Below are 17500 nucleotides of genomic sequence, written 5' to 3' on the forward strand. Positions count from 1 at the left end.
GACCACTGACCCAGATGGCTCTGGAGGAGAAAGTGAGGCTGGTGGCTTAGTACAGTGCCCCCTCACTGAAATCCAGTTCATGTGCTTGTCATGGCATCACCACCCTGATGTCATGGTCCTCTTTTGGGCAGTTAGGTGGCACAGTGGATAGAGCAATGTGGCCTCAGACACTGGATACTTATTAGCTGTATGACCTTGTGCAGGTCACTTAACCTTGATTGCCTCACATCCAGGGCCATCTCCAGTTCTCCTGATCCCTATCTGGTCACTGGACCCAGTTGGTCCTGGAGGAGAAAGTGAGACTGATGACTTAGCACAACACCCCTCACTCAAAGCCAATTCATGTACTTGTCCTGATATCACCTCTATGATGTCATGGTCTTCTTCAAAAAGGAAGAACAAACATCACTTTGGTTAATCACCGCATGATGACCTTAGGAAGTAAATTGTATTATTATCCCCACTTTATAGTTGAGGAAACTGAGGCACACAGAGGTTAAATGACCTTCCCGGAGTCGCCCAGCTAGCATCTGCAGCCAAATCTGAACACATCCTGATTCCAGGCTCAATCCACTTCACCAAAACAGTCTCACAAACTTGTGATGGCCAAATAGATAACCTGCTTTGCAAATCTTAAATGCTAGTTATCATCCTCATCATCACTTGAGCCTCATAACTATTCAGTGAAGTAAGAATCAGGGTATCATCTCCATTGTTCAAATGGGGAAACTGAGGCTTCACGAGACCACATGTAACCTATCATTCTTTTTTTTAGGCTTTTGCAAGGCAAATGGGGTTAAGTGGCTTGCCCAAAGCCACACAGCTAGGCCATTATTGTGTTTGAGACCGGATTTGAACCCAGGTACCCCTGACTCCAGGGCCGGTGCTTTATCCACTGCACCACCTAGCCACCCCCCTATCATCTTTCTTGTTCAAACCCAGAACCCTATACACAATCACATTTCCTTTCAAGTATAGAGAATGTGAAAGCATCAGTATGAGCCAGGGTTAGAAAGGTATGCCAGAAATAAGAAATTGGGTATCTCTCAGTCTCTGGAGGGGAGCAGAGTGGTCACAGTGGGGGTTCCTGTTAGATTATTTTGGCATCTGAGTGAAGAATGATGGGAGGAAGAAGAGAATGAAATAGAGGGACCAGCAAAAATGCTGTTCCCTTGATCCAGGGAACCTACGAATGATGCAGGTTTAGACTGGGAAGAGTGGTGAAAAAGGCAGTGGAGTAGAAAATCCACCAGGGAGGAGGACCCCATGGGAACATCCCATGCCCCCCATTCCAAGACCTGATCTTAGGGGAGGGAATGGCAATACCCGTGCCAGGAGGGAGGCTGGCATCTGAAGTCTGATATTTCTTCTCTGTCTCTCCTCCCACCCTCCTCCATGTCCAATTTTCTGGAGGCAAAAGGCTGGTAAGTTTGACCCTGGCAGACAGCGGTCCCCATCCCCTCATCATCCTCTGCAGGGGAGATCTGCCTATAACTGGATAGTGGGATGCCCCCGATGGGGGGGGTCACTGTGTGACCTCAGCCAAGTGACTTGCCCTCTCTGGACCTATTTCATCATCTGGAGTGTTGTCTTTGGTCCTGGTCAGTGCATTTTAAGAGGGAAACTAACTTAGGACAGCAAGGGAATGAGTAATCATCCTTGGCTGCAGAAATGGGGGGTATTTAATCTTGAGAAGGGGTGGGGAGAGGAATAAGCAGTTTGTTTATTTTTATGTTTATTTAGTATTTTCCCCAGTTATATTTAAAAACAATTTTAATGTTGATTTTTAAAACTTTGACTTCCAAATTCCATGCCTTCCTCTTTCTCTCACCCCCCCCATTGGAAAGGCAAGGATTTTTATATAAATTATATATAGGTAGTCATGCAAAACATTCCCATAATAGCCCTGTTGTAACAGAAAATATATGCCAAAAATCCCTCAAAAATTTAAAGTTAATGGGGGGTGGCTAGGTGGTGCAGTGGATAGAGCACTGGCCCTGGAGTCAGGAGAACCTGAGTTCAAATCTGACCTCAGACACTTCATAATTACCTAGCTGTGTGGCCTTGGGCAAGCCACTTAACCCCATTGCCTTGCAAAAACCTTGAAAAAAAAAGAAATTAAAGTTTAAAAAGTATGCTTCAATCTGTGAAATAAGGTTTATATAGCACCTACCACATGTCAGTCATTTTACTCACATTTTCTCATTTGATCCTTACAACCCACCTTTCAAGGTAGGTATTGTTATTATACACATTTTGCAGTTGAGGAAACTGAGGCAAACAAAGGTTAAGTGATTTGCCTAGCATCTGAGGCTAGACTTGAACTCGGACCTTCAGACCAGCACTGTATCCACTGAACCAAAGAAGAGAAGATTTGAGAGTGGGATGGGACATGATAGGGGTCTTCAGGGACCTGATATGGGCAGTAAAGGGATTTACATCCTTCTGCATGACACCCCTCCCAGGCCAGAATAGGATCAGCAGAGGAAATCGAGGAGAAATTTGAATTTGTTCTCATTCCAAGTTGTTTGAAATGAGCAGAAGAGGCTGCCTCACCAGGTAGTGAGTTCTCTGTCTCTGGAAGTATTCAGTTAGAGGTTAGATGACTCCTCAGGATTTCTTCCACCTAGAAGGAAACTGGACTGGTTTGAGTTCTGACATTATGTGGAATGAAATGAATAATGATGTGCTAGACCTCACCACTCCATGGCTAACGGAGGCTTACAAATCAATCTGAAAGCATTTATTAAGCACCTACTTTATAAAGACATTGTGGTAGATCCTGGAAAAACAAAGATAACCCCCAAACTTCTGGGGACTTGTACATTGTCCTGAGGAAAGTGATCCATTCAGAGAAATCCGGACTTTCCTCATAAACATCTCCATTGGAGAAAGTTATTCAAGCATTATTAGTCCATTTTTCAGCTGAACAAGTTGAGGCTCAGAGAGAAGGGTTTTGGTCTGAGTCTCAGAGCTAGTGTGGACAATGACTTTAGACCTGGAGTGGAGGTAGGAGAGCCCAGAGCCCTGCTGATCAGCAGCAGGAACACTTTCCTCTCCCTCCTCATTGCCTTAGCCCAGTTTCCCTGGCAATAAGCAGCCTCAGGAGACCAAGGAGACCAGAGAAACTAATTAGCCTGGGGGCCCTGACAACAAGGCAGAGGAGCCTATATCCCTACTTCTTTCACTGTGTGTGTGTGTGTGTGTGTGTGTGTGTGTGTGTGTAATGGGAATCAAGAGATTAGGAGAAGAAGAGGGAGACAGAAATGGTAGATTGGAGAGCTGGGCTTTATCACACTTTGCCAATCTCTATAAACCAGGAAATCTGGCTTATGTGCTGTGACATTTCCCATCTCCAGGCCTTTGCCCAGGCTGTTTCCCCTGCCTGTAGTGTTTCTCTCTCCTCCACTCTACCTCGCAGAACCCCAAGCTTCCTTTCAGGAAGTCTTCAGAAGCTCCAGCTTGGGGGAAGTTTTTTCTTTTTTTCCACAATTGATATTTTATTTTACCAATTACATCTTATGAAACAACATTCATTCAATCACATGCATATGCATATTTATAAGTTACCTAATTTCCTTCCACCCTCCCTTCCTGGCCCTCCTCCCCTCAACTGCAAACAGTCTGCTGAACATTGTGCTTCTGCATTTGTGTTTAACATGCTTACAGATGAGTCGTTTTTGTATGGAGAATTAGGACGAAGGGAAAAGAAAGAAAACCATGAGCTAGGCAAGAACACAAGAGATGGTTAAAAAGTGAATGTAGCGTTCTTCAGGTTCTGAAGGATTTTTGTTTTGTTTTTCTTCCTCTGGATGGGGATAGTGTTGTCCACAGCTGGTCTAATACCGTTGTCTTAGCTCTCTGGACGGTCAAGAGCAGCTGCTTCCATCAAAGTTATCAACTCACAATGTTGTTGTTATTGTAGATGATGTTTTCTTAGCTCAGCATCAGTTCCTGTAATTCTTTCCATGCTTCTCTAGAGTCTGACCATTCATGCTTTCTCATAGAATACTAGTACTCAAATGGCACAATGGATAGAGCACCGGCCCTGGAGTCAGGAGGCCCTGAGTTCAAATCTGGCCTCAGACTTCATAATGACCTAGCTGTGAGGCCTTGGGCATGCCACTTAACCCCATTTGCCTTGCAAAAAAAAAAAAACTAAAAAAAAGGAATAATAGTACTCCATAACACGGATATGCCACAACTTGTTTAGCTACTCCCCAGGGGATGGGCATCCCCTCAATTTCCAGTTCTTTGCCACCACAAAAAGAGCTGCTATGAATAATTTGGAACATGTGGGACTTTTCCTATTTTTTATGATTTCTTCTGGATATAGACCTAGTATTGGTAATTGTTGGGTCAAAGGGTTCCATATTGCTTTCCAGAATGATTGGATCAGTTCACAACTCTACCAACTGTGCACTAATATTTGGGGGAAGTATTAAGTCCTTGGGGGAAGGGTTTCTTTATGTCTATGAATCTCCATGCCTTGGCCTTTTTCTTTAAGCCTAGCTTCCATCTGTCCAGGTCTACTTGGCTCTGGGTCTTGCCTAGCTAGAGACCACATCCCCTAGACCCAGTCTATCCCCAGACACACACCTCAGGGAACTCCACTGGAGGAACCTAACAGACTCTGCTATTTACTGCCTCATATAATCTTGGGTCTTCCACACCCAAGCCTCAGTTTCCCCATCTGTCAAATGAAATCATTAGATGGTTCCTAGCAGTTCTCGAACTGTGAATCTATGGTCTCATCCTGCAGATGCTGGGGAGCTGGTCCTTCCTGGACTGTGTTCATTTGGAGACTCTGGCCTGTGGTTGGACAGCTTTCCCAGGACTAGGAATGGGGGTTTACGCTGGCAAACTACTGCTAGCCCCAGGACCAACCTCAGGACTCAGGCAGATGTTGTCCTCTCCTGTCCACAGGCTTGGTCCAGTTTGTGAGCCAGGATGAAACAGCCTGTATATGCAGAAAGATGGGATCTGACTTTTCAAGCCTCCTCAGACCAGGCTGGGAACAATCTGGGGATAGAGCAGATTCAAATGGAGCTGATCAGGAAAGCCCTGTTGGGCCCTCAGGGGGACCCCTGGGCTGAGGGCCTGGCCAGGGGCCTGGAGTGAGGACAGGTAGAGATCTAGGGGAGCTCCCAGGTCCAGGGCAGAGGTCAGCAGTCCCCACTCCAGTTCATGTTCCTTCTCTGAGATTTTACAAGGCCCCTGTTCCTTGAACCCCTGCCTGAAGTCTCTGGAATTCTGGAAGCTTCTCTTTGCCCTGCTGACCCTCAAGGCCTTCGCCATGCAACTAGCCTAGGTAGGAGATGGGAGAACAGTTGAGGGTCAGCCCTGAGTCAGGAGAGGAAAAGGTTCTTCTTGGCCTCATGGCAGGGGCCCTGGCGGCCCTGACTACCTGGAACCCTCGAATATGGAGGCTTTTTTGTTGCTATTCTGTCATTTTAAGTTGTGGTTGACTCCTCATGATCCCATTAGGAGTTTTCTTGGCAGAGATAGTGGAGTGGCTTGCTAATTCCTTCTCCAACTCATTTTAGAGATGATTGGAAACTGAGGCACACAGGGTGAAATGACTTGTCCAGGGTCACACAGCTACTGAGTGTCCGAGATTGGATTTGAACTCAGGGAAATGAGTCTTCCTGACTCCAGGTCCAACACTTTTTGCGTCATGGTACCTCCAGCTGCCCTGTGAAGCCTAGAAGGGGGGTACTAGGCAGCCAGGAAAGTTGTCATTCTTGACAAGGAATGAGCCAGCCTCTGCTTGAAGACTTCCAGAGCCAGGGAGCTCATTACGTCCAGACAGCCCATTGCCCTTTTGGGCAATCCTCCATTTACTTGCAGACCTCCCTCTCGAGGCTCGTCCAGTTCTGTAAGCCGATGCTCCAAGGCCCGGGGCTCCATTCGCTGTCCAGAACGCAGCCGAACCTCCCCCAGCGCAGCCGATCACCCCACCTTGGTGTGCCACTACCTCTGCCATAGTCGCAGTGGCTGGCTCTTAATGACCTCACCGCAGCTTCCAGGACCTGTGAGCGTTACCTGGGGCAGCCAAATATAGGCATAGATCTGACTGTCCGAGCAAGAGGAAGGCAAAGGGGGGGAGCTAGGAGGTGAGGGCTGACCTGGGGAAGGGGGTTCAGCCCCAGAGAGCAGAACCAGGAGCAGTGGGGAAGGGGAAACAGGCCAACAAGCAGCTATAGCTGTTTCTGCAGGTCGTGAGCTCCCCATCTTGGGAGCTGATTACAGGAGGCCTGATGGTCAGAGATGTATGCAGTGGGAATTCTTAACCAGCTTGGGGTTGGGTTACATGGCCCCTGAGGGCCAGTCCCTTCCAGCTGAGAGATTTGGGGATTCTATGATGAAGTGGTCTGACCAGGGTAGAAGCCAAGTTGATTGGATCCTGGTGGAGGGGAGGGGAGGATTTGGAGCACACAGCGCTCCCCCCAGTCCCAGTTCTGAGGGGCTCTGACCGAGGGCGTCCAGGGATTGGCTTTTGGGTTCTCTCTGGTTTCCCATGCTGCCCTCCTCTCATTCTGTGCTCTGGTCGATGAGCTGACAGAAGGTCCTGTCCCTAGCTGTCACCTACTGAAAATAGCCTGGGAGGGAGACTTGGGAGAGCCATGAGTCCGGCTCTGAAGACAATGGGGGGGAGGGTGGGGGTGGCCTACTTGGGCCAAGGAGACAGCTGGAGGCGGGTGACTGGATTAGGGGCTGAGCGGATGCTTGGGGGGATGGATGGTGCTGCCTCTGCCAGGGGCTGTGGGAGAGAGGGTAGAAAGATGATATCGGCCCTGCCTCATCTTACCCTTCTTTGACTGTCTTCCCTGGCCCCCTCCCTACCCACACGTTTACAATTCACCTGGGGGCATGGTGGATGGGATATCTAACACCACTCACTCTCCCAGGAGTCCGAGTGTGGTTTTCCACATCCAGGACCTTGTCCAGACCAGAGCCAGATAAGCTGGAGGTCTGAGTTGGGATGAGAGTGGCAAGGGCTCAGCAGCCTCAGTCTCCACTACAAGACCGCTCCCAGCTCCCACAACCAGGATCCACGTTTGGGTGGCTTATTAGCTGGGCTGTTGGGCAGAGTCCAGTTCAGAGGTTCCCCTGCATCCTTCCGCCTCCGGACAGCTGGCCCCTGGCCACCCAAGGGGGCAGATAGAGAAGCCTCAGCTCTCTTTGGCATGTAAATAAGGGAAATGAAGCCCTTTGCTGGAAGGAGGGCAGCTCCTTCCCCACCTTTCACCCATTACTAGATAAAGCATCGGACTCAAGAACAAGTTCAAATTATACCTCAGCCCCTTAGCAGCAGTGCTCTGGGGACCCTGAGCCTTCCTTCCCCAATGGGGAAAGCAATGGCACCTTCTTCCTAGGATACGTGAAGGTCAGCTGCAAAGTGCCTTCAAGCCGGCACTACGACAGTCACTATGTCACAGTCTCTTAGGCTGCCCTGTCTCCCCAGGTGATCGGCTTACTGGACGTCTTCACCCCAGATGACACACTGGATGACTTCACGGACTTGTGAGTGTCTAGGCCTGGGGGGGGCATCTGTACTAGGACTCGATGTCTCTTGGGGGTCTGGCTCCTGTCCTCAGGGAGTTTCCAGTCTGGGAGGGGTAGTCCCGAAGCCTGCCCTTCTGGTGCTCCAAACCGGGCTGGGGTTGGCAGAGGGAGCCCAGTCTCTCCTGCCCTCTGGGCTGGGGCAACTTTCCAGATAGATCATGGGGAGCCAAAGGGGGAGGCCTAGGCCACCTCCACCACTGTGCTGGCAGCAGACCTGGGGTCTCTCTCCTCTCCCCCCCCCCAGCACCTCCCCAGACCCTAGACCGATCCCTGACCTGACATCAGCCTCTGTGGGCCTGGTGGAGGCAGGAAGCTGCGTTTCTTCCTTTTCCTGGGGCCTCTGAGGAAGGGAGCTCTGCCTGGGGCACAGACAGAGAGAGGGGCCACCCTCCCCCCAACCCTTGGGACAGACACCGATCCTCCCCCTTCTCCACCTCCCCATGTGCAGAAGCTAGCCTCAGAAATCCCACGTGGGCTCTGGGTTGGGGACTGATAAGCCAGGGCAGGAAGTGTGGTCCCTCCCTGGTGCCCCACCTCCCGCCACCTCTGAGAATGTAGAAACTGAGGCCCCACGGGGCCCAGAGCCTGGGCCTTCTCAGGGCTCAGAATGTCCAAGCTGGAAGGGACCTAGCAACACCTTTAGAAATGAGGTCAGGAGTTGACTTCCCTAAGAATCTGGAGCAGTAGGGAGCTATAGAATGTGTTTGAGGCAAGGGAGAGAGGTGGGAGGCTGAGTTTGGCAGTGGGAGGCTTGGGGGGGACGGGAACAGAAGCTTCCTTTCCCCTGAAAATCAGAAGGCTGAGCCCCAAGCAAGCAGCCAGCCTTGGCACCGAAAGGAGGGGCATCCTCATTCTGCTGGGCCCCGGAATACAGGCCTAGGCACAGGGTGGAAAAGCTGCAGGGGCAAGTGAAAACTGAGGGGACTGCTGCAGGAGGCCTGGAGGCTGCTCAGCTTAGATGAAGGCAGGCCCGGGGGGGCTCTTTGCAGCTCCCAGATTTTGTCCTGAGTTAAAGGGTCTGGCTCACTCTCTTTCACCCCATAGGACAGGTGCAGAAGCCATGGGGAGAGTTATGGGAGAGAGCTTTCAGCTAGCCAGGAGCTCTGCCCCCCCCGCCCCGCCCCCCACTGAGGTCACCTCTCTGCTATCTGGGCACAGACCGGGGCCTTGTGGCCCAAGGGGGTGACCCTTGAGCTGGGGTGGCTAATGACCATCAGGGAATGTGAAATATAACCTTGGACATGGGGTGAAAAATGAGGGCTGTAACTGGAGCTGAGGTAGCCTTTGCTGGCCAGGCCTGGGCCGGTCTGGGCTAGGCCTGGTGAGGCCAGGCAGCCCTGGCTCCTGGCCTCTTGCTGGGCCGGGCTCTGGAGTCATTTGTCCCAGCTGCCTCTGCTTTCTCAGTATCACCCGCCCTCCTCTCCTATCTCTCTTCATCCCCAGGGACTTCTGAACTTTGAACCCCTAGGGGGCCCTTCTCAGGCCTCATCCTCTTGACCTCTCTGCAGCTCCCCCATTGACTGCCCTGAGGGTGTGACCTTCTGGCTGTCCTCCTCCCCCTCCACAGGTTGTGTCATCTGTGTCCTTTGCTGGCCTCTCCCCCTCTTTTGGGGGGCAGTTCCATGACTCAGTGACTTCCTTTGCACCCCCATTCTCTTCCTTAGGAGGTAGGAGGGCCCCATAGTTTCATCTAATCCAAACCCCAATTTTGCAGATGAAGAAAGCTCAGATGGGAAAAGATTTTTCCAAAGTTTCATAGTGAGGGAGCCCCAAGTCTTTGGTCTTCTTTGGTTGCTGGTCCAGCCTCCTCCCTGCAGAGGACACCAAGAACTTGGAACATCTCTCACCAGCTCATTGCCCAAACTCAGCCTTTCCAAAGCCAAATTAATCATTCCCCTTCCCACCCCTAACCAGAGGCTCCCCCTGATTTTTCTCACTGTTGAGAACTCTCCCACCATCTTCCTAGGCCCGAGGCCCAAGACCTCAGAATTGTCTCTCATTCTGTCTCTCCTTTCTCCCACATCTGTGAAAGCTCCCAAGCCACTTCCACTGAATTCCGCATTTATTAAAGACCTACTGCATATAGCTCAGGACTGGAGATACATGGTGAAGAAGGGCATCCCCCTTGCCCCTGAGACACTTCTGTCTTGAGAGGGGGGATATAGCCGAGTATCAGAGAAAGTGGGAAGGGAGCAAAGGAAATATTAGACATTTTGCTCCAGGAAAATTTGAAGTCGAGGAAAACTTTCACATCTGGGGGGATCAGGGAAGACTGAAGGAAAGAAGGAAGGATTTTCACAGGCAGAGATGCATTTCTGGCATTTGAGGAAAGAGAGAAGTGAGAGTCAGGGCAAGAGCAGATATCAAAAAGGAGGCCCGTTTGATTGGAAATGTTACACCATCCCCTTCTCTCATTCAGGCCCTACTCTGATCCAGCCCTCATTGTCTCCTTGGACTTTGGGAGTAGCCATGTACTGGGCAGCCAGCTTCAATATTATTATTGAGACCACCAAGAACTCCGATGTTTTATATGGTGCCCGTTACATGTCAGACAATTTACAAAAATCCCGCCCCCCATTCTGGTCTATCTTCCCTATATTAGTTAACTGCCAGGATTGTTGAAGTAGATACAAAGCAGAGAGATGTATATGCTCCTAGAGTAACGTGTGGCCTTTGGGTCACAGCCAATCCACATGCTGGGCCCCATCCTTGACTGACTGGGGAGATTGGGACCGTTGACATCCTTGCTCCCAACCAGCCACCTCTCTCTCAGAGATGAACAGGTGACCCTCAGAACCTAGTGGCCAGACAAGGGGGTCAGATACCCTAATCGAGGACCTGCTACCCAGCCACATCTAGATGCTGTTCTGTAGCTCAGATAAAGCCCGGTATAGGGAGAATCCCTTGAGACAGTACCCTCCAGAATGTGCCCCCCAGGGAGATGAGTTGAATCCATCTTCCTTCTGGACATCAAGAAGCTTGGGTTAACCTGCCTACATCACTCCCTACATAAGCCTTCATAAGTGTCCAGGTTACTCCAGTCTTCAGAAATCTGCTGTTTCTCCCTATTGCTTCTAAGATAAAACATAGACTGCTTAGTCTGGCATTCAAGGCCCACCATAATCCAGAATCTATATCCTCTGTTAGGGCAGGGTCTGACTCTCCTCCTCTTGTCTCTACTGGGTACCTGGGATGGGGAGGTTCTTTGATTGAGGTAAATCTGAAAGAAAAATAACTCAGGGAAGAACAGCCCCCCCCCCCCCACTTCAGCTCCCTCAAGTCCTCTCCTGTGTCCAGCAGGGAGGCCAATGGCTCATTTGCCTTTCCAAGTTCTTTGTTTAGCTCTATGATAGTTTGTTTACTCAGTCCCCTCTCCCACAATGAGTTCATAGTATTTTTTAAATTTTATTTTTTCATTTATATGTAGAGATAGTTCCCAACATTCATTTTTGTAAAATATTAAGTAATCTGAAATAGGTTATATGTACAATCACGTTACACATATTTCCATATTAGTCTCACTGTGAACAACGAATCAGAACAAAAGGGGAAACTGCGAGAAAGAAAAATGAAACTAAGAATAATCTTCTTCCATCTACATTCAGACTCCATAGCGCTTTCCCTGGAGGTTGATGCCTTTCCATCACAAGTCTTTAGTACTGCCTTTGATCACTATGTTGTCGAGAAGAGCTGAGTCTATTCTGGTTGATCATCCCACAGTTCCACTGTGTAGAATGTTTTCTTGGTTCTGCTCATTTCACTTTGCATCAGTTCATCCAAGTCTTTCCAGGTTTTTTCTAAAATTCATCCACTCCTCATTTCTTATTGCACAATAATATTCCATTACATTCATATATCACAAGTTTTTAGCCATTCATCAATGACCAGGCATCCCCTTAGTTTCCAATTCTTTACAAAAAGAGCTGCTATAAGCATTTCTGTACATGTGGGTCTTTTCCCATTTTTATAATCTCATTGAGATTCAGACTTGATAGTGGTGTTGCTGAATCAAAGAGGAGGCTGAGCTTTATAGCCCTTTGGGTGTAGGTTCAAATTGCTCTCCAGAATGATCGGATCAGTTCACAACTCCACCAGCAATGCATTTGTGTCCCAGTTTTCCCACATCTTCTCAACATTGATCATTTTCTTTTTCTGTTATATTAACCAACCTGAAAGGTATGCATTGGGACCCCAGGGTTGTTTTCCTTTGGAGTGCATAGTCATTTTGAATTGTCTGATTTTTTTTAGAGGGGTGTCACCTCAGCCTAAGGCTGAGGCATGGATGATGTTAAGGGGGCAATGACCAGGCCTCTTCTCTCTGCAGCTACTTGGTCATGCCTTTCATGGGCACGGACCTTAGCAAGCTGATGAAGCATGAAAAGCTCAGCGATGACCGGATCCAATTCTTGGTCTACCAGATCCTTCGAGGCCTCAAGGTCTGTTGCTACCCATATGAAGAGACCCTCTGATGCTGACCTGCAGATGCCCCCTGGGCCCATGGCCATGGCTGGCCATGACACCGAGTCAATGTTTGGAGAGAGTTGGAGGCAGTGGGGGAGCTGGGAAGGGTCTCTGTGTCCTTAAAGGGGATAAAGGGTTGAGCCTCTAAGGGCTGTATCTGCCTCAGCCTCCCAGACGTCACTGACTGCACGCTTCTCTCTCCTCTAGTACATCCATGCTGCTGGCATCGTCCACAGGGTAAGTTGCCCCCTTCTTTTGTGGCTCCAGTCTGGGGGAGTGGGGAGATCTGATGAGACATGGGCACAATTAAGGCAAGGACTCTGGTGTCCCACCTCCCAATCCTGGGCAGGCTCCCCGTTCTTTCCTCCATTCTGCTATCACTAAACCATGACTGCCACCTTCGGCATTGGCCGGGGTGATCAGAGAGAGTACCTGGGGGATGTGGACTTGAGCTGGACATTGAAGGATAGGGAAGACATAGGGAAAGGGAATATCTGTGAAAGGGACTGAGGAGATAAGGTTGGAAAAGAATGATGGGATTGGATGGAAGAGGCCTTGAATGGCAGGCATGCCTTGTAAGTGGTGGAGGGGCATCTCTGGCTTTGGCACAAGGGATGATGGGATGCTACCTAGGTTTTCCTTCCCCAGGATCTTAAACCTGGAAACCTGGCTGTGAATGAAGACTGTGAGCTGAAGGTGAGGGATGTGACTGGGCCGAGGGGTTGGGAGTGAAGCTGAGAACAAGGGGGCAGGGTGAGACCCCTACCAGGACTGATCTTTGTTCACTCTGCTTCCCCATCTCATCTTCCCCAAATGAGGAAAGGTCACTTGGCTAGACCAACCATGGGAGATGACCACATGTAAGGCCAGTCCCGATTAACGGGGTTTGTGCAGCTGTGGGAACATCTGGGGGGTGGTGTTGCACCCCCTGCCCCCATTTCTCTGGGTCTCCATCTTGCAGATTCTGGACTTTGGCCTGGCCAGACAAGCAGATAGTGAGATGACCGGTTATGTGGTGACCAGGTGGTACCGAGCCCCCGAAGTGATCCTTAACTGGATGCATTACACACAAACAGGTAATGAGAACTGCCCAGGCCCCTGCCCCCCACAAGACTGGCAGAAGTGAGAAGGCCTCTGGCTATATTCACTGATCAGTCCCTGGCCTCAGGGAGCCCTGGGGTACCCCGTAGGACCTAAATCAGAGCAGACTTCTTAAAGGAAGCTGAGTCTGGAGGATGGATTGTGGATTGTGGGGAGGGAAGTGGACACCCAGTGAGGGAAAAGAGGACCTGAGTCCCTGGACGGCAGCAGCCTGCTATCCAGGGTCCCAGGAAAGGGGGTGGGATGTCAAGGGGCAGTGTGGGCGAGAGCCCCGCTCTCCCTCTCCTGCCAGTCTGACCAGCCGGGCTGGGCCCTGTTTCAGTGGATATCTGGTCCGTCGGCTGCATCATGGCAGAGATGATCACCGGGAAGATCCTTTTCAAAGGGAGTGATCGTATCCTCTGGGGGTGCAGGGGGTGGGGCAGGAGGGAGGGTCACTTAGAATCAGCTCTCAGCTATCAAAGAGAAAGTCCAAATGGAAAAGCTCCCCAAATAGGGACCTAGAGGTGAAAACACAGAAAAAGAACCCTTACCTATCCTTCTTAGATCATCCCATAACAGATTTTTTTTTAAAGTATAACCCCAAATGCATGAATATTGAAAATCAGGATGTTGTAGTGAACTTAGGGGCAACAGGAGCCAGGTTCAAATCCTGTAGCAGACCCATCCTGGCTGTGTGACCCTGGGCAAATCATGTTAACTTCTCATTGAATTCCTAAGAGAAAAGGTGCAGGTGAGTTAGCAGTCTGCCTGGTTGGAGGGGCCTTCCATATTGGGTGCCTTTCTAACCCTACCCTGATGAAGCCCCTTAAAAAGTGGGGAACACAGATAGAGTACCAGCCTTGGAGTTGGATAGAGCACTGGCCCTGGAGTCAGGAGGACCTGAGTTCAAATCTGGCCTCAGACACTTAACAATTACCTAGCTGTGTGGCCTTGGGCAAGTCACTTAGCCCCATTGCCTTGCCAAAGCAAAAAAAAAAAAGTGGGGAACATTTAGAAAGCAGATTCCCCCTAAGGCAGTGGTTAGCCCTAGAAGAAGAGATACACCTGAGTGAATCTCAGTTTCCGCTCAGGATGGCTTGACCCAGGGCCACTCGTGTCTTTTGGGGATTCCTGACAGCATTGAGTGGGGTTGTAGGGGGTGGAGGCCGTGCCTAACCGAGAGCTGCCCTCCTTGACACGGCCCTTCCTGGGCAGACCTCGACCAGCTGATGGAGATCATGAAGGTGACTGGGACACCTCCTCCAGAGTTTGTGCAGCGGTTGAAGAGTCAGGATGTGAGTGGCCTTGGGGGGACCCTGGGTGGGGGCTCCAGGCATCAGGGCCCAGTGCTTGGTAAATGGACCTAAATTCAGGAGTCCTGGTCCTGAGGAGCCTAAAGGGAGATGGCTCTGGGGCTAAGGTTTGTTTCATGCAGGCCAAGAAATACATGGAGAGTCTCCCAGAGCTGGAGAAGAAGGACTTTGCTTCCGTCCTGAAGAATGCCACCCCCTTGGGTAACAGAGGCGGGGGGGGGGGCAACTGGAGCTTTTGATCATCTGTGTCTGTCTCTATAACCCTCAATTTCATCATACCCACCAATAAGCATTCCTTAAGTGCCTAATGAAGACCAGGTACTATACAACAAAGAAAGGCAAACAATCCTGGTCCCTGCCCTCCAGAAGCTTCCATTCCTGTGAACTTAAGTAGGGCCCTAGGTGATTTCCTAGCAAAGGGAAATTTCTGAGGAGGGAATTCTCTCCCCATTGTATGTTCTCTCCCCTAAAAGCCTTCAAACAATTCAGTGACTCCCCCCAATCCCCAGCCCCCTTCTACTGGTACTGTCAGACCAAGGGCTTCCTGGCTCTAAGGCTGATTCCCTCCACTGATTTCTAACTGAGCAGTCACAAGATACAGACAGGACAGAAGTGGATCTGAGGTGTCTGGGGGTGGGCAGCAGGACTAGAAGAGGAGAGTGCTTGGGCTGGGCTTGGGAAGGGAAGAGAGAAGTGAGGAGGGAAAGTGTTCCAGGCAGGGGGCACAGCCAGGACAAAGGCTTGGAGAGAGAAGACCTGTTCTGGGTGGGGGGCAGGATTGTGCTACAGGCTTTGGGAGCTATCTGATGCTTGTTTTGTGTGACTTGCTGTTTGGTGGGTCTTGGGGATGTTTCTGTTGGTTATCTATGGGGTTACATCTTTGCCCCTGTTGGGGTGGGCAGCAGTTTTAAAACCTTGGTCAGATGTCTGTTCTACCACCCAAGGGATCCCCAACACTTCCTTCTGCCCCCCCAGCTGTGAACCTGCTAGAGAAGATGTTGGTGCTGGATGCTGAGAAGCGAGTGACGGCCGCAGAGGCCTTGACTCACCCCTACTTTGAGACTGTGCATGAGTCTGAGGATGAGCCCCAGGCCCAGCTGTATGACGACTCCTTTGATGATGTCGACCGAACCCTGGATGAGTGGAAACGTGAGTCTTCTGCCCCCTCCGCCCATCCCTGGCAGAGGGAGGGCTTGTGAAGTGGGGGGTGGGCAGGGCAAGGGCTGGCAGCCACCATGTTGCCCTCTCTTTGTTCTTGGGGCAATGATTTCTTGGCCTGTTTCTTACTCTATTTCTCACCTTCAATCCAACCTTCCTGTGCTGCTTACATCCTCCATGTTCCTGTCTTTTACTTCTTCCTTCCTTCCCTTTCCTTCCTTCTCTCCCTACTTTCTCCCTCTTCTTCTTTCTCTCCCTTTCCTTCCCTCTCTTCTTCCTTCCCTCCCTCTTTCCTTCTTTCCCTCCCTCCCTCCTTCCTTCTTTTCTCATCACTTCTCATCCCCTTCTCTGTCTTTTCCATGGCTGCCTCTCTCCCTTTCTCTGTTATTCCGGCACTTTATCCCATTTCCCTCAATCTGGCTCTGTCTCCATCTTCCTCCCTCCCTTCTTCCCTCCCTGCCATCTCTGTCTGTCTAGGAGTCACATACAAAGAAGTTCTCAACTTTAAGCCCCCTCGGCTCCTGGGTTCAAAGGAGACATCTCTGTGACTCCACGCGGAGATGGAAAGAAGGGTCCCTCAGACACAGGCCAGTAGGGTCTCTTCTGGTAACCCCTCGTTTCGTGTGGGGTGGGGGGCCAGCAGTGAGCAACTCCTGGAAGGACTCCAGAAGGGCTCAGCTGGCAGTGATCTCAACCGTGACTCTGGGATTGGGGGCAGGGATCCCTTGGGATGAGCTGTGTCCCTTCCCATCCCCATTTGGAGGTCCTGGGCCCCTTAGGAGCGGGGAATCATTCATCAATAAGGGGGGCAGGGTCTCCCACATGATTTGGGGAGAAACTCTGCAGCCCCTGCTTGGTCCAAACCCCCAACAGTGGCCTTGGACCCTGACTCTGATCTTGGGGTGCTGATGGTGATCGCTGCACTATCCTCATGGAGGATGCTTTGATGTCCACCTCTCTTCTCTTCATTCATCCCCTGCCCCACCAGATGTTGCAGAGCTCAAGCTGGGAGGGACCTCACAGGGGTTGCAGGGGGCAGTTGTGACTCAGGGATATCATCTTTCTTCACCCCTATATGGAAATAAATACTACTGAAAACAATAAACTGGTTGGTAACATCCTGGACTTTGGGGGGAGGAATAATCTTGCTTCTGTACCTCCTCCCCCAAAACAATGTGTCCTTGTTCCAGGCCCATTATGGAGGGGGCCAGGGTGGTAGGATGGTTCCTGAGGACCTCCTGCTAGAAGAGGACCATGAAGAGGGGCCCCATCCTGTGGGGGAAGGGATTGAGGTCACTTCTGTAACCCAGAAGGGATTGCAGAGCCCCCAAATGGTGCCTGAACCCAAACTGGGAATTTCGAACCTCGAACTCAGACCTGAAAACTCTGGAGTTTGTGGCCTCTTCTCAGGGCTGGTAGCATCCATTCAGGAGGCTGAGCTCTGGGTTCCAGCTTCAGCAGGGTGGAAGAGGACAGGGTCCATCTGGGTTCAGGGCCAATGTTAGCATCGAGCCACCTAGAACCATGCAACATCAGAACCACAAGAGCCTCCAAGAGGACAGACCCATGGCCCCAAGTGGAACTCCCTTGAGACCTGAGAACAGAGGGCTTTTCTTTTTCTTTTTTTTTTTGCAAGGTCAATATGGTTAAGTGACTTGCCCAAGGCCACACAGCTAGGTAATTATTAAGTGCCTGAGACTGGATTTGAACCCAGGTCCTCCTGACTCCAAGGCCAGTGCTCTATCCACTGCACCACTTAGCTGCCCCTAGAGTGCTTTTCAAAGCTACTTTTTAACTAGCTGTGGCCTGGGGAGATCTGCAGGGGGGAACCCCAGAGAAGAGAAGCCTCAGGGGTGGGGGTGGGGTGGGGGGACACATTGTTGACTGAGTCCTTGACAGACTTTCAGGCAGAACAG

The 17500-nt window shown here is 50.6% G+C and overlaps 1 protein-coding gene and 1 long non-coding RNA gene across 4 annotated transcripts in view; one reads left to right on the forward strand and one right to left on the reverse strand.

The window, feature by feature from the left end:
• The window catches only part of MAPK12 (mitogen-activated protein kinase 12), an 18638-nt gene extending 1961 nt beyond the window's left edge, over positions 1-16677 (forward strand). The window contains exons 3-12 of one of the 2 annotated variants that reach the window (XM_074227200.1): positions 7469-7527; positions 11894-12005; positions 12238-12267; positions 12679-12726; positions 12992-13106; positions 13454-13525; positions 14329-14408; positions 14549-14627; positions 15402-15586; positions 16062-16677. In XM_074227200.1, coding sequence (XP_074083301.1) covers positions 7469-7527; positions 11894-12005; positions 12238-12267; positions 12679-12726; positions 12992-13106; positions 13454-13525; positions 14329-14408; positions 14549-14627; positions 15402-15586; positions 16062-16493 — 1212 coding nt within the window. In that variant the 3' untranslated portion in view covers positions 16494-16677. The remainder of the gene's footprint in view (positions 1-7468; positions 7528-11893; positions 12006-12237; positions 12268-12678; positions 12727-12991; positions 13107-13453; positions 13526-14328; positions 14409-14548; positions 14628-15401; positions 15587-16061) is intronic. The other variant, XM_074227199.1, reaches the window with a different exon arrangement.
• LOC141515529 (uncharacterized) overlaps positions 11003-17500 on the reverse strand; it is a 9287-nt gene continuing 2789 nt past the window's right edge. The window contains exons 2-6 of one of the 2 annotated variants that reach the window (XR_012476347.1): positions 16962-17100; positions 15476-16655; positions 13665-13846; positions 12873-13006; positions 11003-12316 (exon numbers count right to left, since the gene is read on the reverse strand). This is a non-coding gene — a long non-coding RNA (uncharacterized LOC141515529). Of the gene's footprint in view, positions 12317-12796; positions 13007-13664; positions 13847-15475; positions 16656-16961; positions 17101-17500 lie in introns of both variants that reach the window. The other variant, XR_012476346.1, reaches the window with a different exon arrangement.

The sequence above is a fragment of the Macrotis lagotis genome, chromosome 2 (genome assembly GCF_037893015.1).
Source record: "Macrotis lagotis isolate mMagLag1 chromosome 2, bilby.v1.9.chrom.fasta, whole genome shotgun sequence".
Lineage (NCBI taxonomy): Eukaryota > Metazoa > Chordata > Mammalia > Peramelemorphia > Peramelidae > Macrotis > Macrotis lagotis.